The sequence below is a fragment of the Dromiciops gliroides genome, chromosome 4, assembly GCF_019393635.1.
Source record: "Dromiciops gliroides isolate mDroGli1 chromosome 4, mDroGli1.pri, whole genome shotgun sequence".
Taxonomy (NCBI): Eukaryota; Metazoa; Chordata; class Mammalia; order Microbiotheria; family Microbiotheriidae; genus Dromiciops; species Dromiciops gliroides.
In genome coordinates this window covers 396,575,552-396,601,741 of record NC_057864.1, presented here as the reverse complement: position 1 = coordinate 396,601,741, position 26,190 = coordinate 396,575,552, and the positions used below count along the sequence as shown (strand labels likewise).

General features: G+C 38.3%; 1 protein-coding gene across 1 annotated transcript in view; it reads left to right on the top strand.

Annotated features, from left to right (window-relative positions):
• The first annotated feature begins 21,176 nt into the window (after window positions 1–21,176).
• NOX3 (NADPH oxidase 3) overlaps window positions 21,177–26,190 on the top strand; it is a 98,119-nt gene continuing 93,105 nt past the window's right edge. The window contains exons 1-4 of the mRNA XM_043963256.1: window positions 21,177–21,221; window positions 21,846–21,941; window positions 22,041–22,151; window positions 24,479–24,563. Of these exons, the coding sequence (XP_043819191.1) occupies window positions 21,177–21,221; window positions 21,846–21,941; window positions 22,041–22,151; window positions 24,479–24,563 (337 nt within the window). The remainder of the gene's footprint in view (window positions 21,222–21,845; window positions 21,942–22,040; window positions 22,152–24,478; window positions 24,564–26,190) is intronic.

Sequence of the window (26,190 nt, the reverse complement as noted above, 5' to 3'; positions counted from 1 at the left end):
TCTAACATCCCTGCCTTTCTACCTAGGCAAAATTTCATGAAAATAGTCAAGGTTACTTTTATTCCAGGCCATTGATTTGCTTTTTAAGTCCTAATGAGAAGTTACACTTTAAAATGATTGGCCAAATAACCAATGGAAGTTTTTCATTAGCAAGCATAAGAATCAGTCAGTCAACAAATATTTATGAATATTATATGTCAGGCATTGTGCTAGGCACTGGTTTACAAAGAGAAAAATAAAACAGTCCCTACTTGCAAGGAACTAACATTCTGCTAACTGAGAATAAGAACATATTGGTCCAACTTAGATTTTCAGAAGCAGAGGAGAAGGAAGGAGAGAAATATTTAAATTCACTAATTCCTGACAGTTTATTTCCAGTGTAGACTAAAATGACTTAGGCAAACGCCCTTCATGTGATCAGTTCCTTTCATAGGGGAAGGAATATAGATTTCTTGTGTAAGAAATACAACAATTGAGGGGCAGCTAGGTGGCGCAGTGGATAGAACACCAGCCCTGGATTCAAGAGGACCTGAGTTCAAAGCCGGACTCAGACATTTAACACTTACTAGCTGTGTGACTCTGGGCAAGTCACTTAACCCTCATTGCACTGCCATTAAAAAAAAATACAACAATTTGCTTTGGAGGGGTTTTTTTGAGACCTGTGACCATCAATGGAGATCTATCATACTGTGTCAAATGTTGCAAACTATACCAACTTATATACAGAACCCTTGTTCATGTCATTCCACTAGAGTCCTTCTTCACCTTCTCTTCATATTTAACTGATACTAATGGAATATGGGGGCTTCGTCAGTTTATTCCTAATTCTTGTAACTTGATTGGTTCATCTTTTTTTTTCAGTCATAAATCTTTAAAATGGCATCCTTTACACATTTTGCTGTGCAATTTCATATTCATAACTCATTGCAACCTGCTCATACCTACCATTCATCTCTCATTGCCCTTTAGGCAATCCTCAATTTAAAATCTTTGGAGACTTTTTTTTTATAACCCATAAGCCTACTGTATTATATCATGGATTTAGAACATGAAGGGACCTTTGAGGCCATTGAAGACACTCTCTTATTTTAAAAATAAGGAAACTGAGCCCAAGAAAGTTTAAGTGATTTGTCTAGGGTCACGTAGCCAGTAAGGGTCTGAGGCAGGATTTGAACTTGAGTTCCCTGGACTCCAAAATCAGGGCTCTCTACTGCATCACCTAACTGCCAAATAAGAATTAGAATTTGCCAAGGTAAGTATTTCACATTTTACTTTGGAAGAACAATGACTCAATGCATATGTTCTCTCTCCTAATGTAGATCTCAGCTCCTACACACCTCTTGAATGATCCTTGTCCAGCTTTTCCTTAAGGTACTTATTCAATGAATGCAATGACCCCAGTAAACAGGGAAGCTAGGTGGTACAGTAGATAGGGTGAAGGACCTGAAGTCAGGAAGACTCCTCTTCCTGAGTTCAACTCTGGCCTCAGACACTTACTAGCTGTGTGACCCTGGGCAAAGTCGCTTAACTTTGCCTCTGTTTTCTCAACTGTAAAGTAAGCTGGAAAAGGAAATGGCAAACCACTCCAGTATTTTTGCCAAGAAAACCCCAAATAGGGTCACAAAGTATCAGACATGACTAGAATGACTGAACAACAATCAATGAATCCTCTGAAGGCCTTCCTCCAGTTATTTTATTAATTCGGGAATGTCATCACACCACTTGGACTATCCATCAGTCTTACTCTATGACTAACCAAACTCCTTTTCCAATTATATATTATACATAATGTTTTATATTGTGTATATATAGTCATATATACACATATACATACACATACATGTACCTACACGTGCATACACATACACATTCGTGGATGTGTCTGTTTCCCCTTGGTAATGTTCATTATACTGTTTCAATGCAGTCTCATCTTTGGGAATATGCTACAGCCTGCTTACACCCACAATGTGTCATTCCATTGCGTTCAGAGTTGTTTGTAATGTTAATTCCTTTAGGATTCTGGTACTCCAGGATTAACAGCCATATGGCATCATATCACCAGGAGAATATTGGTGTGAAAGTGTTGGGCTTTTATAGCAGTAAACAGTTTGGGTTCTTCAAAAGTATTACATTTTACAGAAGCAATATAGACCAAACTCCTCCTACTGCTCAATAATGATTGAATTAAATTTAATTAAGCATCTAGTCCCATGACAATGATGTGTTTTTCATAGAGTCACAGAATCAAAAAAATTAGAGGTTGAAAAGGATCTTATTGTTGTTGTTAAGTCATTTTCCAGTTGTGTCTGACACTTTATGACCCCTATTTGGGGTCATCTTGGCAAAGATACTGGAGTGATTTGCCATTTCCTTCTCCAGATTATTTTATAGATGAGGAAACTCAGGCAAACAAGATTCAGTGACTTGCCCAGGATCACACAGCTGGCAAGTATCTAAGTCAGATTTGAACACAGGAAGATGAGCATTCCTGACTACAGGCCCAGCACTCTATCCATTGTACCACCCAGCTGCCCATGGGATCTTACAGATGATCTGAAATGACACTCTCTTTTTCATATCAGGAAACTGAGGCCAAGTGCCTGAAACCACAGAACTCAGTGTCAGAGCCAAGTTTACAAAATCTCCAACTACATTCTTTACATTCTGTCAAGCCTGAAGGCAAAAGAATAATTGGTTGGAAGAGTAGGATGAAAACAAAGGGAATAGAGTGTTATGGAAGCTAAGAGATGAGAAGGCATAGGCATTAGCACAATTTGGTAGGCTTTGATACAATTTTGGAAGTATCTTCATTTCTCTGGCTCATAGTCCCCACCTAGGAAACTCAGAGAAACATATGTATGATACTCTCCAGTACTGAAAGACTTTCCAATTGCAAGTACAGAGTTGATAATATTAAAGAAGGAAAATGTTATTCAGGAAAAAAAGGAAAACAAAATGGTACCTAAAATAGCAGTACAGGAGAAAGGAAACTTTCTAACAATTTAACAATAAATCTTCCAAAAATCTATTGTAAATTCCAAGAGAAATATAGTCCCCAATACACAAGGGCCTTCACTTCTGTAGTTCCTAGTGGCTCCCAGGAAGTGGTAACATTTTTCATTCTCCATTGTAGCTCCTCTACTTCCCCATCAAAACCAGCAAGCAGTTCTCATAGCTCTCAACAGGACTGATAATTCTGTCATTTTCTGGACATAATTTTCACTGTGCATCATTGTATTTTGGCCAGAGAAAGACCAAACCATGGGTTTTCTCTATCACTGATCATTAATTCTAAGGTGGAGGGCTCCAGGAAACACCCCTTTCTGGAAGTTTTCCCTTGATGTATTGTCTTTACTCATTAGATATGTTCAGCCCTTCCTAATATGTGCCTGAAACTCCTTTTCATAGCACTCTCATGTGTATCCACTAATGGAAATTTAACAAAGAAAAAAATCCATAGAAAGTATCAGCAGTAGAACACCTATGGTCTAATGGAAATAGCGCTGGAACAGGGAGCCAAATGCTCCTGGGTTCTCATCTCTGCATGGCCTCAACTTCTCAGGTCCTTCATATTTCTGCAACCTCTCTAATTCATATGTATATATGTATGTGTATGTATGTCTATACATGTATGTGTGTATGTGTATGTATGTGCATGTATGTATGTATGTATGCGTGCCCAACCCTAGTTTCTCTCCACTACTGCATTGCCATCCTTATGGTCACCCAGTTTACCTTCTTGAAGTCTTCATTGACCCTTGACTCTACCTTTTCTCTCCACAATATCCATTCAATTGATACATCTTGTCAATTCAACTCCCTCAAAATCTCTTCTTGCACATAAGCCCTTACCTCTACTCCCATGGGCATCATACTTCTGTACTCTCTCAGCACCTTGGGCTCTTGTAGGGAAACTGTCACTTTTTCTTGTTCACATCCAAACTGCCACTTTCCCAGTCACCAGCTCTAAACTATGCCTCCGTTTGTGTGTTGCGCCAAGCTGTCTTCTATTTCCCCTCTACGTGTAGTCTGCCTCCATTAGAATGGGAGCCTCTTGAGGGCAGGGTATGTCATGTGTATTTGTACTTTTATCCCCAGTGCATAGCACAGTGACTAGAACATAGCAAGTATTTAATAAATGCCCTACCTATCTTTATGTTTTATATGTGTACATAATACAACTTATATGTGTAGGCCATTATTAGTAGTATTATTATTATCAGTAGGTTATTGTTAGAGTAAGCTCATTATATATTTACACACACACACACACATATATATATATATTAGTAGGCTACTGCAATAATACATATGTCTGCGAGGTGCAGCTAAGTAGTGCAGTGAATAGAGTGCCAGGCCTGGAGTCAGGAAGACTCATCTTCCTGAGTTCAAATCCAGCCTCAGACACTAAGTAGCTGTGTGACTCTGGGCAATCATTTAACCCAGTTTATCTCAGTTTCCTCATTTATAAAATGAGCTGGAGAAGCAAATGGCAGACCACTCCAGGATCTTTGCCAAGAAAACCCCAAATGGGGTCACAAAGAGTTGGACATGACTGAAATGACTATACAACAATTACAACACATGTATATGATAATACATACATATGCATTGTTGAAAAGACTACTAATTGATCTCCTTGATTCCAGTCTCCTTCTCCTTTTGGTACTCCCTTTGGCTGCCAAAGAAACATTCCTAAAGTACTGGCCTGAGAAAAAGTGCTGGTGCCTCCCTGTTGGCTCTAAGATCATTTGGAAGAGTCGCTCTGCGACTGTAGCATTTCAAACCCTTAGCAATCTGATTAAAGCATTTTTATATATTATTCCCCTTCGTAGACGCCATGGTTCAGACAAACTAGACCCTCTCCAGTCCTGCCAAACTTGCTGTTGTTCATATACAACAACTCATTTCCTACCCCCTTGGTTTTACATATCTTTCTGCCTGGCCTGAAAAGTGCTCCTCTTCACCTGTACCTTTAAGAATCCCTAGCTTCTGGTGGCAGATAGGTGGCACAGTGGATGAAGCACCAGCCCTGGATTCAGGAGGACCTGAGTTCAAATCCGGCCTCAGACACTTGACGCTTGCTAGCTGTGTGACCTTGAGCAAGTTACTTAACCCTCATTGCCCTGCAGCAAAAAAAAAAAAAATCCCTAGCTTCCTTCTGCCTCCTCCTACCACAGAAAGTCTTTCTTGATCCTTCCAGATACTATTGCCATCCCCCCTCAATTATTGACATATAGACATGCATACAAGCATGCATGTATGCATGCATAAATAGCATATATGTGTAGATGCCTGTATGTTATAGAAGTGCACATGTGTGTATATTGTACTTGTGTTGTGTTGTTTAAAATCTAAATTATGGGTTCTAATCTGTGCCCCCCAAAGTCATAGGGGGAACCTGGCTAAAATCACTGATAAATTCAGCAAGAGTTTAGGCTTTTAATGCTTTATTAAAATATATATTATAAGTTAGTGAAGAGAGAGAAAGATTGAGAACTGATTCCTTATAGCATAGAAATCCTAGCTCAGATCTTATTCGGTATAGCCAGAGAGAAAGAAAGCAATTTCCTTTCCTAGAAGCCCACATGAAATCTCTCACCACCATGCTGGTGTCCGAACAACTAAGAGGGCCCACCCACCCCCTTCTCCATCTGCTGCCACGCTCGTTCCTCCTCGCCAAAAAGAGAGTTCTTTTATGAGTGAACATCCACTTCCTAGTTTCTCTCTTCCTCTCCCAAAGGGGAGGTCCTTCAAGCTGGTTGGTTGAGAGTGGTCTCTTGCTGACATCAGTAGCACAATAACAAATCACTCAGGGCTGGCCAGGTATGGCCTCTATCCAATCATCTTTAAGTAGGTACTTAGTTTCTCATTCTCATCCAATTCAAACAATCCTAAATCAATCAGGTGGGCCCCCTGGGCATCTGCCAAATTCTATCATTTTATCACAGTGTGTTTATATACATATGTGTGTATTTGTGTGTGTATATACATATATGTGTGTGTATTTGTGTGTATATATTATATGTGTGTGTGTGTGTGTGTGTGTGAGAGAGAGAGAGAGAGAGAGAGATTTAAAATTGTATATAAGAGCATTAAACTCCCCCTTTAACTTTTCCTTTATATATCTCCCAGACCACTAAGAAAAAGAAGCCTCTGAGCTTTAATCAGTGAGGGATTAGCTTTTATTGTTTGGGAGTTAATTAGGTAACAAAAAGGTGATACCAGTTAGGGAAATAGGAAAGTAGAAATACAAAAGAATAATCTTAGACCTAAACTTAGTCTATATTCCATTATAAAACTCACTGAATCCCAAAACTGCCTGCCAGGCTGAGAACCAGAGCCGACCACCAAAAGAGTGCGCTGTCACTGCTAAGCTGAGAAGCCAGAATGAGGGAGCCAGAGCGTGAACTTCCATTCCACTCTCAGTTTTAAGTTGACGTCCTGGAAGTATTTGGCCACAGCATGCTTGACCAGCTCTCCCAGCAGCAGCAGGTGTACCACCATTTGTCCCGGTCTCCTCCCCAAAAGGGCGGTCCTTCAAAAGCCATTTCAGTAGCACAACTCTCAAATAATTAAGCTAAAACTTCCATTTTTTACCACATATGTGTGTGTGTGTGTGTGTGTGTATACATATATATATATGCACACACACACACACACGTGCATTTTGTTTATATTTTTCATTTACTTCTAGGTGTATATGTATTCTCTCATTCCCCCAATAGAATGTAAGATCTTCTTTCTTTCTTTCTTTCTTTTGCAGGGCAATGAGGGTTAAGTGACTTGCCCAGGGTCACACAGATAGTAAGTGTCAAGTATCTGAGGCTAGATTTGAACTCAGGTCTTCCTGAATCCAGGGCTGGTGCTTTATCCACTGCACTTCCCCAGAATATAAGTAAGACTTTGAGGGCAGAAGTAGCTTCATTTTTCTTTTACATTTCCAACACCTAGTATAGTGCTAAATAAATACTCATTAATTGGTTGGTCAGTTGGTTGACTTCTAGTTTCAAAATTCTGTGATGTTAGGATACTTTTTATTTGGAATAGATCATTCTGAAATCATTATAATCTCCCCACTATTCCTCAAAATAAGTCTCCACATATTTTTGGTTTTGGCCATGTGTGCATTTTCTGCTCTGATTTGAAATAATCCTTCTGATTTCAAAGACTATTACAGACACATTAAGGTTTTTTTTATTATTATACTTCCATTTGTCACATCAACTGGGTGGTCAGGCAGGGCAGAGTTGGAAGCAATACACAACTTGAAAATGGTTGCTATCCATTAGCTGTTGCCAACCTTTTTCAGGTGTTTATATCCCATTTTGTGTTTTGATTATTTGAGCCGAATGGCCTTTGAGGGGGGAAAAGGACCTTTTAAAAATTTAACCTCTCTGGCCTTCAGTTTCCTAGGCAGTTCAATAAAAGGGTTCACCTAGTAAAATGCAGGGTCATCGAGAGCACAGTTTCATTTTTGTGCTTATATCTCCAGGACTATACATATAGTAGGTACATAATATAGGTTTGCTGAAACAAAATGAACTCAATTAGATGATGTGCAAGGCCCCTTCTCACTCTAAATCCTATGATTCTATGAAAATAATCACAACCCAAATACTGACAGCTTAGTACTGTAGTGAATTCCATCCAAGATGACAAATGGACAGCAAATTGCTTCTTATTGAAAGGGAGAGCTCTTTGATGCTGCTGAGTGACATTGACAGCCTTCTCTGTGTGGTGTGGAATGCTTTCCCCACCTAACATTTTTCATTCCTGATGGAAAAGAGTATGACCCCATTAAAAAAAAAAATTCAAACCTTTGTTTTGGAACCTATATGAATTATAGTTGTCACTTTCCCCTTACTTCCTGGTTCCCGGAGTTTTCCTAACTGATCCCCCCATTTGGCAACTAAACTTAGGATTAAAAGTAAACTTTCAAGCCTGTGTAAAAGGATTATGAAATCACAGTATTTCAATAGATGCTCATTTGCTTTCTTATTTGCTATCGGAAAATTCATAGCTGTTATAACAAATATTTATTTATAGTAAGGGATTTTTTATTTTATTTCATCTATCTCCTGTCTATTAAATCAAAAGTGTGTAATTCATCATTTGAATCACCCAAGCCCTTCACCCTGCCAGGCAGTGTGATGTAAAGCAGAGGATTTGTGAGGGTGCAGTAAGAAATAGCAGGAGGGAAGGATGGTTTTGCAAGTGATCTCCTCATCACAGATATGTATCTTCAATATTTAGTTGTTGTGGCAGAAAAACAGCAACAAATACATGAACTGTAAACCATCTGGCTTGAAATATGTTCAAATATGAATGTTCATCTTGAAAAATGAAATCTATGGAATTCTGGCATCCACTTTGACTTTTGAGAGATGAACAGCTTGGGTATGCAAAGGAGGGATCTAGAGACTAGCCTTTTTACACTTTTTTTTTTTTCCTGAATAGAGACATAGAATAATTCACTACCTGGGAAAGAAAACTTCCCCCTAGCTTTTATTTACTTTTGTGGAAACCACTATGTGATTGTTGTTCTTAATCTTAGTTACTGTATCCACATAAGAGGGTTGTTATGATCCCATCTCATGTTCTGAGAAGTAAAAGAAACAAAAAGTGTTCTTTGCATCTCCCATCTCCTAGGCATTGATATGTGCTCGACAAAACACTACACACATAAAGAATGTGGCGATTAATCCTGACTTTCACCAAAATATACTGAGAAGAGAACAATGTAACATGGCATAGTAGAAAAAAAGCCATATATCTTAGTGTCAGGACACCTGGGTTTAACTGAACTTTTCAGAAGTTCAGTTTTAACATCAGTGAAATGGGAATAACTAAACTTGTACTAACTACCTCACAGGTTGGTTGTGAGGATTGAGTGAAGTAAGGTTTGTAAAAAGTTTTGTAAATATGATGCACTGGGTAGCATAAGTCTTTACCCCCCCCCTTAAACTTTAGATGTTGTTTGCCCTGAGTTTGAGGTGAAAAAATCGAGTTATCAATTCATCTTGCGTTTCATCTGAAGTGATTCGGAAGTGACTTGAAAGAATGTTGGTTCTGACGTAGAGTAACAAATGGTGGATTATTGAAAACTCTGCTAGCACCCTAGTGCTGGCCCTTATGACTTCTCACCTGGACTATTTTATTATCCCTCAAAAGCATGAGCTGTTTTGAGTGCTTGTACAGAAGACACCTTGAGCATCTCTGAGATGCCTCTGGAATAACTCCAGGTGGGAGCAATCAACCAAACAGAAAATTACCCTTTTAGGCGATGGTCCCCAGGATAAAACCCAATTTGTAGCATCCTAGACTCTTGGGTGAGATCTTTTTCGTTGCCCTCCTCCCACCAATATCCTGCAATTCAACTTAATTCAATAAACATTTATCAAGTGTCTACCCTATAAAAACCGTTGTATTAGGCAATATGTATACAAAGACAAATTGAAGCAGTACCTACTCTAGACGATATGCCACGCCCACAAGTGAGTAAATACATACTATATATAAGGTAATTTCAAGAGGGAGAGAGTACGAGAAAGCCTCACAGAACATATGACTCCTGAGTTATGCTTTAAAAGAGGGTAGGAATTATGAGGTATAGGGGAGAAGGAAGCACATACCAAATGCAGTATACTGCTTATGCAAAGGCATGAAGGTGAGATAGTAGCACACAAATAGCAGAACCATTTGACTAAAACAAAAAGTATGTAAAATGGAGTAATATGAAATGACTAGTATTGTAAGTGGGAAGCAGATTGTGGAAGGCTTTAAATGACAGGCTGAAGAGTTTTTATTTTATCCTAGAAGTAATTAGGGAGCTATCCAATATTTTTAAGTAGGTGGGATGGGAGGAATAATGTGGTCAGATTTATGTTTTAGGAATATCAATTTGGCAGCTGTGTGGAGGATATATATTGGAGAGGGAGAGAGATTGGAACCAGGGAGACCAATTACAGATCTATCAAAATAGAACAGTTGATATATTATAATGATTTGATACCAGACCAGGGTAGAAGCTCTGTGAATGGAGAGAAGGGGATGAATTTGAGCTGTAGGGTAGAGGTAGAATCCCACCAACAATGGCTTGGCAACTGGTTGAATACAGAGATTAAGGGAGAGGGTGGAATCAAGGATGATTCCTAGATTTCAAGTTTGAGCAACTAACTAGAAGAGTGGTAGAACCTGTATAGTTTGGAGAAAATATATTGAACTCCATTTTTTTCATGTTGAAGAGATATCAATGGGAAATCTAAGTGAGAAGAACAAACATAGTAAGTACTTAATAGGTGTCTGTTGAAATGATTCCTTGCAAGGAAGAAAGATAAGAACATAAATATAGGACTGGAACAGACATTAGAGACTAATTCAATACCCTGATTTTACAGATAAGGAAATTTGAGTTTCAATCTCACCTCAGACACTTTATAGTTATTGGGAACTGCAGAAAACCCTAAATTTCTCTGGGTCTCAGATTCTTCACCTGTAAATTGAATACATTAAGATATGATGGAAGGTCTCTTCCAGGTCTGAATCAACAATCCTTTAAATGGCCTCCCTGGAGTCACAAGTGGTAAATAGTAGAACCAGGATTTGAACTCAAAATCTTCAGGCTCCAAATCCAGTGTTCTTTCCACAGTACTTGGATAACTCTATAGAAGCAAAGGTTTGGGTTTTGGTCTTACTCAAGGAGAATAGAGGCTAAACAATTGAAGTCATGTTGATGAAACCAAGGCAGAAGAAGAGGTAATTTAGAAATTGTTGTTTGGGGTTGTTAAGGGCTAAAATTCTAGCTAAACTGTCTAAAATATCTAGTGAGTGGTTGCCAATAAATTATAAGCTTTAGCAAGAGTTAGACTTTTAAGCATTTATTAAGGAGAATAAGAATTTGATAAAGAGAGAAGAAAGGCCTAGATTCCTATCTATTAAAGGGAGAGCACATTTCTAGCTCCGCTCTCCACCAGAGTCCCCAGGAAAGAGCGAGTAAGACCGAGCGCCAGTCTCTTCCATCCTCCTCCCACTAGCCCGCGTCACTTCCTGACGCCAAAGAAAAGACTCCTGGTCTTGTCCTCAAAGACCTTCCCTTCATGGGCAGAACTCTTCTACAGTAAGTCTCCAGCAGGTGGCGTCATTCCAATCATTACAGGGTTTTATGCCAAATCATCTCTCTTATGACCAAGGCTAATAATAATGTAGGGCCACAGGAAATCAGCCTTATTGGAATGCTTTCCCCCAACCTCTCACAAAATCATTTTCTACATTTCTTTCATGTTCCATCTCAAGTTATCTCCTTTAATGAGAGTTCCCTGACCAACCCATTATGCTGACCTTTCCCTTTGAGGTCCCCTACCCTCTGTGTATATAATTTATGCCACAACATTATTCACCCTCCTTGTATTTGTAGTCTATTTTTGTAATATATAATTTTTTACCTCCTGATTAGACAACCAATTTTTCAAGAATGAAGACTGTAACATCCACTTCTCTAGTTCACTTTTAATGCCCAATAAAGTGCTACATTCACAATATTCTCAGTGAATCCTAGTTGAATAAAAGAAATGTTGAGTGAACCAAAAAAATAATGAATTAGTTATTGAATTATCCTAAAGAAGATTAGCCCAGATGGATATTCTTAACTAAGTTTGTAACAAAGATGATTTTAAAATTGACCTGTATAGGACTCATTTTACTCTGAGGATGAAAACAAAACCTACCCAAGTGATAATAACTTGGATTCCTAGGCACATTAAGATTTACAAAGCACCTTCCTCACAATAATTCTGTAACTATGAGATTATTTTTCCCAATTTACAGATAAAGAAACTGAGGCTTCATTAAGCAATTTGCCCATAGTCACAAAGCTTACACAGACAGAATTGTGCATAGTCTCATAGATTTAGAGCTAAAAGAGACCTCAGAGGTCATCTAGTCCAAACCTCTTCTTTTTAATTCTTTTTTTCCTAACAAAGATCTGTCTTCTCCTTCTCCCACCTCTCTTCCAATCTGCTTTTATTTATTAGTTTGTTTGTTTGTTTGCCAGTTTCTTTGTTTATTTATTTATTTTCAGATAAAGAAAAGACCCAGAGAAGTAAAATTTTCCCAGAGTCACATAAGCAGTAAGGAGCAGAAACAAGATGTGGAGTAAAAGGATGTTGGTTCAAGAACGGAGACCACTTAATTGGTCAATAAACATTTATTAAGCACCTACTATGTGCTGGGCACTGTGTTAAGCACTGGGGATACAGAGAAACTTAAAAGACAAAAGACAATCCCTGTTCTCCAGGAGCTCACCATCTCATGGGGGAGATCATATACAGACAACTATATAAAAATTAGCTGGATTTACAGGATAAACTGGAAAGAATTAAGGAGTTTCGATGGAAGGTGGCATTTTAGCTAAGATTTGATGGAAGCCAGAGAAACCAGGAGACAGAGATGATGACAGAGAGAATTCCAGAAATGGGGGACATCAAGGGAAGACACTTAGACTCAGGAGGTAGATTTCCTTGTACAAACCACAGCAAGGAAGCCAGTGTCATTGGATCTGAATACACAAGGCAGGGGAGAGGAGGGGAGAGAAGGCAGGTTGGCATGAAAGTGCAAGATGTAAGAGACTGAGAAAGTAGGAGGAGGGAGTTTATAAAAGGACCACCAACCTCTCCATTGAGCATAGGAAATAATATTTGTGTCATCCTTGTGCTTTAATTAGGCTGCTTGAATATAAAATATCCATTTAATTTATAGTTTTCTTTAAAGTTTTTTTCCCCCAGGTTCTTGAGTCTTTCTAAAAGGAAAAAGAAATCAACAAAATGATCTCTTTGAATTTCCTTGTTTGGGGTTTGGTTTGGAATCCACTAACCCTAACACAGCCCTATGCACAAGGAGATGCTGACTAAGCATTTGTTTTTGTGATAGGAATGATGATATTTGATTATTGGGAACAGGAACAGGCGATGTTTCTTTAATGCTTAGTTAGAAGAGAATGGCTCACAGGTGCTGCTTTTTCTAGGCTGAACTGCCCTGCACTATCTACAGGGAGCTCCGGTTTTTAGTATGCAGCAGCAAAAGCTTCCCCATGATCAATCTTGCCCTTGAGGATCAAAGAGTTCCTTTGTTGGGTCAGCCACTCTTTAACTGTGAAACACGAAAGCAGCTAAAAATATAATGCTGAAGGATTCTGGTCTAAGAGAGCTTTGCAGCACATCGGCTTTCTATTTACTATAAATTGGCTTGCTTTTAGGATTTCATCCCTCCAACTTAACCTCTCTGCCTCAGTTTCCTCATCTGAAAAATGGGGGGGGGTGACAACTGCGTGCACTTCACAGGGTTGTCATGAGAATCAAAGGAAATAACATGTTTAAAAGCACTTTGCAAACCTAAAAGTGCTATATAAATGTTATTTATTTTTTAAATAAAAATGAATAACATAGTATGAATTTTTATTGAGAGTTATTGGTGGGTTGCTTTTTTTTTTTTTTACAAAATCCACATGATCTTTCATTTGAAGCTAATGAAATTTCTCTTCTTTCAAGGTTCAGCTGAGGTGCCACCTCCTATATAAGTTTCCAACCCCCAATCAGCAATCAAAATTTTGTCTAGACCTTGTCCTTTGCCCCAAGCATGTTTTATCCTATTCCATGTAGATTTGTAGTCAGTCAATTAGCATTTATCAAGCACCTACTATGTGCCAGACACTTTGTTAAGCACTGTGGATACAAACAGTCCCTGTTCTCAAGGAGCTCACAGTCTCATTAATGGGATACAAATATGCTAACAACTATGTACAAACAAGATACAGGATATATTGGGGGGTAATCCCACTGAAATGAAGGAGAAGTGAGATGGGCTTCTTGCAGAAAGTTAGACTTCAGCTGAGACCTGAAGGAAGCCCAGGAAGCCAGAAGGTGAAAATGAGGAGGGAAAATACTCCAGAACTGAGGGAAAGCCAGTGAAAATGCCTGGAGTTAAGAGATAGAGTATTGAGTTCAAGGAACAGCAAGGAAGCAATTCTCACTGGAGTGCAGAATATGTGGTAGGGAGCAAGGTTTAAGAAGACTGGAAAGCTAGGAAGAGGCCAGGGCATGGAAGACCTTAAAAGAAGATTTTATATTTGATCCGGGAGGTGATAAGGAGCCACTAGAGGTTATTGAACACAGAAGTGATGTCACCAGCCCTGTGTTTTAAGAAGATCATTCTAACAGTTGAATGGGCCATGGATGTATGAGAGTGTGGAGAGACAAGGCATACAAACCAGGTGTGATAGTACAGATGGGAGGGGGCGAGGCCCTGCACCAGGGTGATTTGCCTATCTGTTGCACCCTCCTCATAGTCTTCCTGAAATCAAGGGCTATGTCATTTATCATTTCACAAAATCACAGATTCTCACATTTGGGAAGGAACTTAGAGGGCAAAGACTTCAGTCTGTGTCTGAACAAGAAACCCTTCTGTAGCATACCTGAGAAATGTTGTTGTTCAATCATTTCAGTCATGTCCCACTCTCCATGACTCCATTTGGGCTTTGTTTTTGTGGCAGAGATACTGGATTCGTTTGCCATTTCCCTCTCAAGCTCATTTTACAGGTGACTAAACTGGGGCAAAGAGGGTTAAATAACTTCCTCAGGGTCACACAGCTAGCAAATGTTTGAGGCTGGATTTGAACTCAGGTCTTCCTGACTCCAGGCCTGGTGTTCTATCATCTGTGACACCTACCTGCCCTGCCTGAGAAGTAGTTCAAAATGTTGATAATAATTAAACTAGCATTGATAAGCACTTACAATAAATAACCAGCATTGATAAGTACTTTAAGGTTTGCAAAGCACTTTGAAAAATATGATCTTATTTTATTCTCACAACAGCCTTTGGAGATAAGTGCTATCATTATCCCCATTTTACCCCACTTTACAGATGTGGAAACTGAGGCAGGCAGAAGTTAAATCACTTGCCCAGTGGCAGAGTTAGTGTGCATGTCTGAGGCCAAATCTCCATTAATATCTTTTTGCTTCCAGGGCTAGAGCTCTATCCACTTGGCCACCTCTCTCCCACCCTTTGTTTAGAGACTGCCAGAGAAGGGAAACACATTGTATCCTGAGGCAGCCTATTCCATGCTTGGACAACTCTAATTGTTAGAAAGTTTTTCCTGACATCAAAGTTAAATCCACCTCTCACAACTTCTACTTATTGTTCTCCCTTCTCTCCTCTGGGGGAAAAAGTAAAATAAGTCTAATCCCTATTCCAAATAATAGACTTTCAAATACTTGAAGACAACTATCAAATCTCCGCCCCCCTCCATCCTCCTATGGTATGGAGGGCTCATAAGTAGTTCTTTGCTCAATGCTGGATATACAGCAGGTACTTAATAAATGCTTCTTGCATGACTGATATTCCTTTTGGAGTTAAAGGTACTGTACTAGAATCCAGTCTCTGTCACTTACTATCCAAATCATTTAACCTCTCTGGCCCTCACATTCCACATCTATAAAATGAAAGAATTGGTCTAAATGACCTCTAAGGTACCTACCGACTCTTAATCTGGAATCATATGGTCTTGAGGTTCTCCTGAAGAAAGCAGAAAATGGTTTTTGTATCCCTAGCTCTGAGTATGGTGACTTAGACATAGTGGGTACTTAGTGTATGTTTATTGAATACTCGGGTGGACATTGCCACATGCATTAGTGAGACTTATTACATCCATCTTTCAAAACAAATAAGGCAACGTTGATTTCACTGGCTTTCAGGCATTTGTGACTAATGGGGAAGGGAATACCATCTAGTTCACAGCACATATGCTAATAAGAACCATGGTTGGTAGCGGTGCCTATTTACAATGAAATAGTTTGCATCTTTACAGAGGTGGGAGATTGTGAGTATAGAATAGTACATCTACTTGTCAGATAATTTATTAATTGGTTTAGCTGATGTGACTTATTTTTCTTTTTTAATCTTTATTACAAGGTACACAAGGTAGTGTAGTGGATAATGAGCTGGCCCTGGAGTCAGGAAGATCTGAGTTCAAATGTGGCCTCAAACACTTACTAGCTGTGTGACCCTGGGCAAGTCACTTAATGCTCTTTTCCTCAGTTTCCTTATTCGTAAAATGAGCTAGGAAAGGAAATGGCAAACCACTGCAGTATCTTTGCCAAGAAAACCCCAAACAAGATCACAAACAGTAGAACACCACTGAAAAACAACTGAACAACAAGAACAAAAAAGATGAGTACAAGTGAAAAAGACTACCTTTGTAAAATGAACTGGAGAAGGATATAACAAACCACGACAGTATTTTTGCCAAGGAAACCAGAAATATGGTCACAAAGAGTCAGACACAACTAAACACCAACGGTTCTTTGTATAAGGCAATGGAAAAAGAGATATTTAGAAATGAAATGAAGGTGAGGTAAAAACAAATGGTAACTATTAAAAAAAGATTTTGAGGGGAGAAAGAAGTCATGTGTTACTGAGTTTTTGAGTAAAGTAAGTGACCTTCAGTATACCTAACTTTCTTCCCTGTCATTTAGTACTAGACTTCCCATATTCAAGATTCCTTGACATTCTGAAAATATCCTTCTCTACTTTTCCATGAGTATCAATCTCAGGGTGTTCCCTCTGTCCCTCCAACCTTTGCAGCCTCCATCTTGGGTCTATGAGGAATTCCTTAGCCAATCCTCTGGGACTGCTTGTCCTGTCCTAGATGCTTAGATGCTTCTTTCAAATACTGAAAATGAGGGACAAAAGGGGTTAAAATTCCGACCATACCCGCTTTATTCCAGCTCCCCCTTCCCACTTCCCCTTTCTGACCATTCTTCTCCCTGTCTGACTTTGCTCCAGATAAGCACCAGGAAACCAGAGGGGTAGCGATTGCAGCCATGGTCCTTGCAAAGTCCTTTAAAATCACTTTGGCTAAGACAAACCTCATTATCCTAAACAGCAGAACCTGTCGATATTTGTTCATGATGTGTAGGCATAAAATGTCATGAGGAAGCCGACAGAAGATAAGGATCCTGGAGCACCTGGCACCTGCGGAGGCCTCAATGTACTTTGTGTCATCTGTCACAATCCCTGCATCAGAGACAAGAGAGCACAAGGTTCAATTGAAGTTGGCTCTTGTTCTCAAGATAAGAACTGACATCTGGAATCTAATCAACTTGGAGACCAACGATGTAATCTGATGGCTTGAGATGTCTTTTAACTGAGAAAGAGGTAACACCCTCCCCAGGTCATGGCTAGGAAACTGGAATGACATTGATGTTAACGGTAAGAGTCTGTATCTAGGTGGTGCTGGAAAGTTTAAAAGGGCTTTTCCAACACTTAGCACAGCGCCTGGTGAATGCGGCTGCTGCTGCTGTTTTTTGTTGTTGTTCAGTCATGTTCAACTCTTCTTGACCCCATTTAGGATTTCTTGAAAAATATACTGGAATGGTTTAGCCATTTCCTTCTCCAGCTCGTTTTACAGATGAGGAAACTGAGGCAAATAGAGTTAAGTGACTTGCTCAGGGTCACACAGCTAATAAGTGTCTAAGGCCAGATTTGAACTCTCGAAGATGAGGCTTCCTGATTCCAAGCCCAGTGCTTTAGCCACTATACCACTTAGCTTCCCAGCCCAGTAAATAGTAGGCACTTAATGTTTGTTGAATGAACGATTGACTCACTCACTAAGTGTCTTCTCCCAACAGTTCTTTGAGGGAAGTAATATTATCCCCATTTCGAGCTTTATTTGAAAAATGTACACACACACACACACACACACACACACACACACACACACACACACACTGTTCCCTAGTATCACAATAATTTCTAAAAAGAAATTCTATTAAATATTTGTGCAGTGGAATTATAGTTCTTTTTTTTAAAGCACATATTTAAAGCTTATGTTTAAATGTTACAGCCAGGACTAGAACTCAGAACTTGTTGAGTACTGACTGAATTTGAGGGTTGGAGAGGAGGGGGTGTCATATTTCTCTTTGGTCTTCACTTTGCCATTCGCTAGTAGTGTGACCTAGACAAGGCCATGGCTCTCAGTGCCTTAGTTTCCTTATCAGCAAAATTAGGCAGTTGGATTAGATGGTCTCCAAGGTTCCTTCCAGCTCGGAGATGTAGTGATATAATTGGCCAAGTGTGGTGAAGTTGTGGTCAGAATATGTGGGCTCAAATCCCCACTCTCAGTTCCTGCCTACATGACCTCAGGAAAGTCTATTATCCTCCCTGGCCCTCAATTTCCTCATCTGTAAAAATGAAGAGATATGGGGCAGCTAGGTGGCACAGTGGATAGAGCACTGGCCCTGGATTCAGGAGTACCTGAGTTCAAATCCGGCCTTAGACACTTAACACTTACTAGCTGTGTGACCCTGGGCAAGTCACTTAACCCCAATTGCCTCACTAAAAAAAAAAAAAAAAGAAGAAGAGATTGGACCAGATTATGTCTCAGGTCCATTATAAAGATGAATCTATGATTCTATGACCACAGTATTTTCCCTATAAAAAGAAAAAAATTATGAATTAAAATATGAACTACCCAAGGTATATTTTCACAATGCAAATCATAATGGCTTCTTTGTAATAAGTCCCATGGATGCTATGAATGAATAATAAATATAGCATCCAGTTAATTCAGTGTAGTTCTATGTATTCAAATGGGAATTAACCAACCTTATTTTTAAAGTAATGATGGACATCTCTTTAAAACTAAGTCGTCAAATGATGTTTTTAATGTGGGTCTGGAAATACACTAAGCAATTAACAAAAATTGTGGCCACCCTTTATTACTCCATAATATGTCTCTTTATTATTTGGATTACCATGTGAAAGATATAAAAGCCTGGAAATTTTCAAATCTTCCTCATACTCACCAGGCCAAAAATAGAAGAGATAGCATAAAACTGTAGGTATATTTCCCTCTGAATTAATTTTTATAACCCAACCAGATAAGACCTCAAAGATATGTAAATCCTAAACACTTCAGGAATAATAACAAATTATTTCACGATGGAAGATTATTGGCTTAGAGGAATGAATATGAAGATTTCAAATCTACAGTGAGTGTACTTTAAAGGAAATTACTGTAGCAATTTCCCTAGCTAAGCTATAATCTCAAGTTAATTTTGCCAGAATACCTGTGATTTGATCCATTTCTACAAGGAAACAAATCAGAAAGAAGGCTCATTTCTGTTGCTTCTAAATAAAATCCGTTTAAAATATTTTTACAGGCACATAAAAGCATGGGACTACCCTTATGCAAGTAATCTTACTTGTCTCTGAAAACAAACTTGTCTGTCTGCTTGTTTGTCCATCTACACATCTGTTCCTTCTGACATGCTTTATGGGAAGCCAAAAAGCTTGAATGAGGGGTGAAAATATTTAGCAACTTTTGATTTGATTGAATATTGACATTTTCTTTCAAATCTTTGATGTACAAAATCAAAGGTGGCAGAAAGAATAACAGGAAGGGAGAAGTAAGAGATAAGATATGTGGCATATAGAGAGAGTCAACACAGTGAAATGGATAGTGTCAGTGAGACCTGAGTTCAAATCCTCCCCTTAATCCATTTTAGATATGACAAGTCATTTAATGTCTCCATGCTCTAAGCAAGTCTTTGAGACTCTAAGGTAAGGATAGGTTGTCCACTCACATTATTGAAGAGAGTTTCTGTAATAGAAATTACATATATTTATGAAATCAGTGGTTTAGACCCATCCCATAAAATTCATATAATAATAGCTAACATTTATGTGGTTCTTTAAGGTTTGCAAAGTGCTTTAAAAATTTTATTTCATTTGATTCTCCCACCAAACCTATGAAATAAGATGCTATTATAATCTTCATTTTACAGAGGAAGAAATAGTCTGAGAAAGGATAAATAATTTGCCCAAGGTCACACAAATAGTAGAAGCCTGAGGTAAGATTCAAAATCTGGGCTTCCTAAATCTTGGTCCAGTGTTTCATTTATGTCAAGCTAAATCAAATGTTTATTTGATATACTGAATGACTATGCCTTTATTCATAGTTGGGCATTGTGTATTATAGAAAAAATTAATATAAAACACTTAATATATGCCTGTGGATTGATCGACTGATATATAAGTCACTTGATACAAATGTGGAAGCTAGATCTTTAGTGCTTGACCTTGTGCAAGTCCCTTACCTTTCTGCACCTCAGTTTCTTCCTCTGCAAAATGCAGGTCTGGACTAGATGGGCTTGAGGTCCTTCTGGCTCTACCCCTTTTATCCCATGATCTTATGTTTCAAGGGGAGCTGGTCATAAATCAGACAACTCAACCCTATAGTCCATTTTTTTCCTATTATTTCATCTTAAAAACTTTTGATCAGAACCATCCAGAGAATTATCCCCCTATCCCTCTATAAACCCAGCAGTAGGTATAAACTGTGTCTGTCCTAGAAGGGAAGATGGAGTCACACTGGTTTGGGCAGTTTTAAAGAAATGCCAGTCTCATAATACTGGCCCTGAGAAAATAATGTTTGATAAATATATAGATTTGTGTGTGCATGTTAACACATGATGAGACAGTTTCCAAAAACCCACACAGCTCAATCTCATTCTTTTCTGTGCATATGTTGTACATGAATAAAATGTTCTTCACTATAGCATTTTTCCTTTTCATCTTCATCACGTTTCTTCATTATTACAAATTAATATTCAATGAGCTCTTATTTTTTTTTACTAGAAGCAAAGGTTTTCTGCAAGATGGGATACTGGGTACAGATTATATAACTACAAAAAAAATATGAGGGGAAATGTATTTTTCTTCATTTAGGCTTCTGAGTTCAGTTGTTTATTTCATGAATTTGTCCAGTTAAATTAGGTCTTATAATCTTGACTGCAACCATGTAGAAAATGGAGTAGAAAGTCTATGATGATCATTTAATACCAACAGCTTTCCTTTCTTGTGAAGTGTTTTGGCGAAAAGAATCATTAGACAGAGGTTTGCTTTTTATTTACTGAGGTCATGAGGCATGTCAGCTTGGTGATCTGCTCTTGGCAGGAAGTCCTTAATTAGAAATTCCTAGAAAGCACATCTCCCCGGAGGTGCCTATTAAGACCTAAAGACAAAAGGAGTTAGTAGGAAAGCCCTTACGAAGGGCAGAAAATCCAGGCTAAGGTGGAGAAAAAGAGTAAGTTGCTCCTCAGCATAAAAGCAAAGCCATTCAGATGGGGTGCTGGATGTTGAATGAAAGTCTGTCTGTGGTGTTACTAGTAAGTAGCTCTTTATTTTTCGATGTTACAAAATACGTTAAACATACTTTGAATTTGAGTGTGTCAGAATGTTAAGTGATTTCAAGTATGACACAAAAACAGAGATCTGATTAGAAAACATTCAATAGTCATATTTAATCTACCCTTAAAGAATTATGTAAAGTTGTTTGTGTGAGCAAGCTCATTTTCAATTATTTTTAAAGTCAAGTATTTTGTTCTTGCATAATGTATGAATTGGCTTCTGGAAATCAAATGAGGTCTTCAAACCAGCCTGCAAGATTGGGGTCTCTCTGAAGTACTTTCTGAGGTTTTTGTCTCCCTTCTTCTAGACGTCATTGACCTTTAGCAATGTCTCATTGGGAATTTCCAACCTTCTGCAGTTTTACAACAGCTTGGAGTACTTCCATGGGTTTTTAAACATATAATAAAAATATTTACCATTTATTACTCTTATAATTACCACTAAGAACAATTCGATAATAAGGAAGGGGGGGATGCCACATTTCTGATTAGCACGATGAAATTCTAATTTCAGTTTTATAGACCTGTAAGTGATTCTGAATACAGGAAAAGGTTGCTGATGGTATTGCTTGGCTGCTCTCTCCACTCTATTCTGTATTCCAGCTGTTGTGGTTGGGAGGGAATTTCTATCTGTTTATTGACACATTCCGTTGGTATGAAGAAGAAGATGCTTTTCTTTATACACGAGTTATTCTGGGTGTAAGTAAAAGTTTGTGAATTTTTGGAAAATAATATTGCTTTAACTTCAACTTCCTTCTTTTTAATGTGCATCTTTTTTATACTTTTATCCATATACAGTCAGCCTTGGCTTGGGCAAGAGCCTCTGCAGTATGCCTGAACTATAATTGCATGTTAATTCTGTTACCCGTCAGTCGAAATTTCATTTCATTTTTGAGAGGGACAGTCATTGTAAGTACCACACCCAGCTTGACTTTTCTCTGTGGTCAGCATGGTCATTATTACAGTGTCAGATCAGGGCCTTTCAAATAGTGTATGCTTAATAAATGTTTGCTGAATTGAATTATCTAAGTTTGAAAGAGGATGTCTAGACTTGTGATTTCAAGCATTTAGGAAACTCCCAGAGTAAAAACTCCATCTGCAGATGTTGTCAGAGCAGCAAGGTGGTGCAGTGGATTAGAGTACTGGCTCTACAATCAGGAGGACCTGAGTTCAAATGTGACCTCAGATACTTACTAGTTGTGTGACCCTGGGCAAGTCACTTAGCCTCATTTGCTTCAGTTCTCCATCTGTAAAATGGGTACACTGGAGAAGGAAACAGTAAACCATTCCAGTATGTTTGCCAAGAAAATTCCCAATGGGGCCATCAGATTATTGGACACAAATGAAACAACTCAACAACAACATATGTTGTCACATTTCTAGATATTGTTATCAATCATATAGTCTTAAAGAATCGCTTGGGGCACTAAGAGTTTAATTGAGTTGCCATGATCACCACAGCTAGCATTAGTCAGAGGTAGGAGACTGCTCCCCTTATGTACTTAGCTAACACTGTCCTTCTAATTCATGTTACCCTAGTCAAAAACTTATAGGTCTGGGGACAGCTAGGTGATGCAGTGGATAAAGCACCAGCCCTTGATTCAGGAGGACCTAATTTCAAATCTGGCCTCAGACATTTGACAATTACTAGCTGTGTAACCCTGGGCAAGTCACTTAACCCTCATTGCCCTGCAAAAAAGAAAGAAAGAAAGAAAGAAAGAAAGAAAGAAAGAAAGAAAGAAAGAAAGAAAGAAAGAAAGAAAGAAAGAAAGAAAGAAAGAAAGAAAGAAAGAAAGAAAGAAAGAAAGAAAGAAAGAAAGAAAGAAAGAAAAAGAAAAAACTTAAGACGTCTAAGTTTGTGTTTGCTCAAAGGATCTGTGTGTTTGTCAGGAAGAGGGACCTCCCAGTGTGGGAACTCTTTACACCACCACTTATCATACAACATTATAATAAGCATTGAGGTGAGATTTGAACGAGTTATTTGGCTTTCAAAATCTGCTCTCTATCCACTGTGCCTTGTTCTCTCTTCAAGTCTTAACAGTACTTTTAAACCAAGGTTTAAGTCTTCCTAAGAGGGGGAGACCAGTGATTAAGCCAGGAAATCAGAATTTCTAGTTATATTCTCACTTCTGCCATTTACTCCCTACAAGATATTGGCCACATCATTCAACCTCTGCATGTCTCATTGGCTCTGTCTGAAAAATGGAGTTAATAAACTTGACCTGATTCACAAAGGTAGAACTACTATAGCAGCATGAATTCTCGCCATTTCAAATTCAAAGAACTTACATAAATAGTTCAGCAGAGAGCCCACAAGGAAGCATCTTATAGAATAATGGAATTTGAAAACTTAAGTCACTGGATTTCTTAGAGTTGAATCTTACCCCCAAATCATAGGCTTTTTTCCTAATTATACTTATTTCAAAATGTTTGGTCCTTGGCCATATATCCTGACAAAGAGAATCACAATTTGTATAAAACTACTTTTTGAAAAGGAAAAAATGTGGGGTTTTCAAACATCAGCATGAATGGAAATTATTGATAATAACTTAGTAAAAATCAACATAATCTCTATAATGTCTTTCTCTAAGTAGCTTAAAAAATTAATAGGTCATTTAACCCACATAGATTATGTTCTATAGATGGGATAAGATATGAATTCTATTTTTCTAAATGCAGAAACCAAGGAATGGAAGTTAGCAGGTTTGCCCAGGATCAATGAGGCTCATTCAGGTAGTCTTAGGAATTCAGAGGTGGCACAGTGGATAGAGTACTGGACCTGGAGTCACTAAGATTCATCCTTCTAAGTTGAAATCTGGCCTCACACACTTACTAACTGTGTGACCCTGGGCAAATCACTTACCCCTGTTTGCCTCAGTTTTCTCATCTGTAAAATAAGCTGGAGAAAGAAATGGCAAAATACTCCAGTATCTTTGCCAAGAAAACCCTAAGTGGGGTCACAGAGAGTTGGACATGACTGAAAAAGGACTAAACAAGGAATTCAGACCCACTGACTTAATTTTTCCCTCTGAATTTGACTAAATTGGCTTTCCTTCCTTCTTCTATTGAACAAATTGAAGAAAGAAAGAAAATTGAATAAAGAAATTGGTTGTTTTGGTGTCATGTAGACAAAATCTCAGTAATTCAATGGCGGGAAAAAATACTGAGCATTCAGATTTCCTGATACTCATTGCATTATCCATTATCGCCCCAAACTATCATGTTTTCCCATCCAGTGCCGCAGAAGACCATGGACGAAACAGTTAGACAAAAGCCTCAAGTTCCACAAGCTGGTGGCCTATGGAATAGCCATTAATGCAAGTAAGTGCTTCATTATTTATGAATTATTCTCTTCTTCCTGATTTATGCAATTTGGGATTATCCAAAAGGATTTCCTAAGAACTTAAATATGATACCCAAATAATTAAAAAACTGAACTAAACTAAGAGAATCAGAGTTTAACCTTGGGTAAGAAAAATCTACAGCAAAGCAACCTTGTATCAGAACTAACAAACTGTAGTGAGAAAACCCTGGATTTTGAGTCAAAGAAAGGGGGCGTGAATATCATTCCATCTCTTGTGCTCATTTTCTAAATATTCCCAAATGAAAGATCTCTAAACTGCCTTCTTTCCCTAAACTCTATGATTTGCCTATTGTAGGGACATTAAAATCCAGAAAGAATAGTTTGGTGTTTAACCTTCTTAAACTCTATTTGTTCAGATGTTCTTGCTGCCCCATTTTCCACTATTTAGCATAGGATAGTTGATTAACCACTATTTTCAATTGTGAACAATTAAGCTTGGGGGTTATTGTATGCCCAATTTCTCCTTAAAAGTAAATATTACATTTTAAATATGGTTCAATAAGATATATCATTAACCTGAATTGCATTTATGATCACAGAAAAAAACAATTTTTATGTTAGAAAAAAGGAAGGAAGGAGGGAGGGAGGAAAGGAAGGAAGGAAGAAAGGAAAGAAGGAGGGAGGGAGGGAGGGAATGATGGAGGGATGGAGGGAAGGAAGGAAGGAGGGAAAGAAGGAAGGAAGGAAGGAAGAAAAAGAGTTCTGGAAATCAGTAAATAGTTATGAAATAATGGATATAAACTGCTTTGAAATGGTATAAAGCTCCATAAATATTTAAGGTAGATACATATTTTTTTTCCAAAGGCACCAAAATTAGTATGTTCCAATATGCACCACAGATAAAACAGGAAAACAAAGATGTTGAAATGAAGGGCTGCACAAATGATAAAGAGTTATGATTCAGGACTGTTTCCCTCAAACCAATTTAACTATAAAATGTTTTCCTCATTTGTTTTTATCCTCCCATGCATAGAGAATACCAGAGTAAAAGGAACACTCCAAAACAAATGTGAATTTAATTAAGCAACAAGACATGACAGACTGTGCAGGAGTGCCAATTAACATAGACTTGGGGTGTGCAATGAGACATGAGGCAAAGATTCTCCCAATTGATTTTTCTTAACACCAGATTAAACTAACCAGGGAGATGCTTTGAAAAAGACTTTGTGGTTTGTTAAGGAATAGGGGTAAAGAGATGCGAGACTCAGAAGAAAAAGTGCTAAAAAGAGAGTATCAAATTAAACTAAAAGGAAAGCTCAAAAGCTAGAAAAAAGTGACAGAAAGAAGCCCTGATATTTTGTACCATCAACTGTACTGCAACAAGGGCACCCAAAGGCCCTATTTTCCTCAGGTTAGGGATAGGTTAGGGTGCTAAAAAAATTTTAGGTGACTTTCTTCTTCCCTCATTGAGTAATCATAAACCACTTAGCTGCTGACCAGACCATGAAGAGCATGGTGTTCCTGTTCACAAAAACCACTTGTCCAATCAATCAGCAAGCATTTATTAAGTTCCTTCTCTGTGTAAGCATAGTACAGGGCCCTGGAGATACAAAGAAGAAGAAGAAGAAGAAGAAGAAGAAGAAG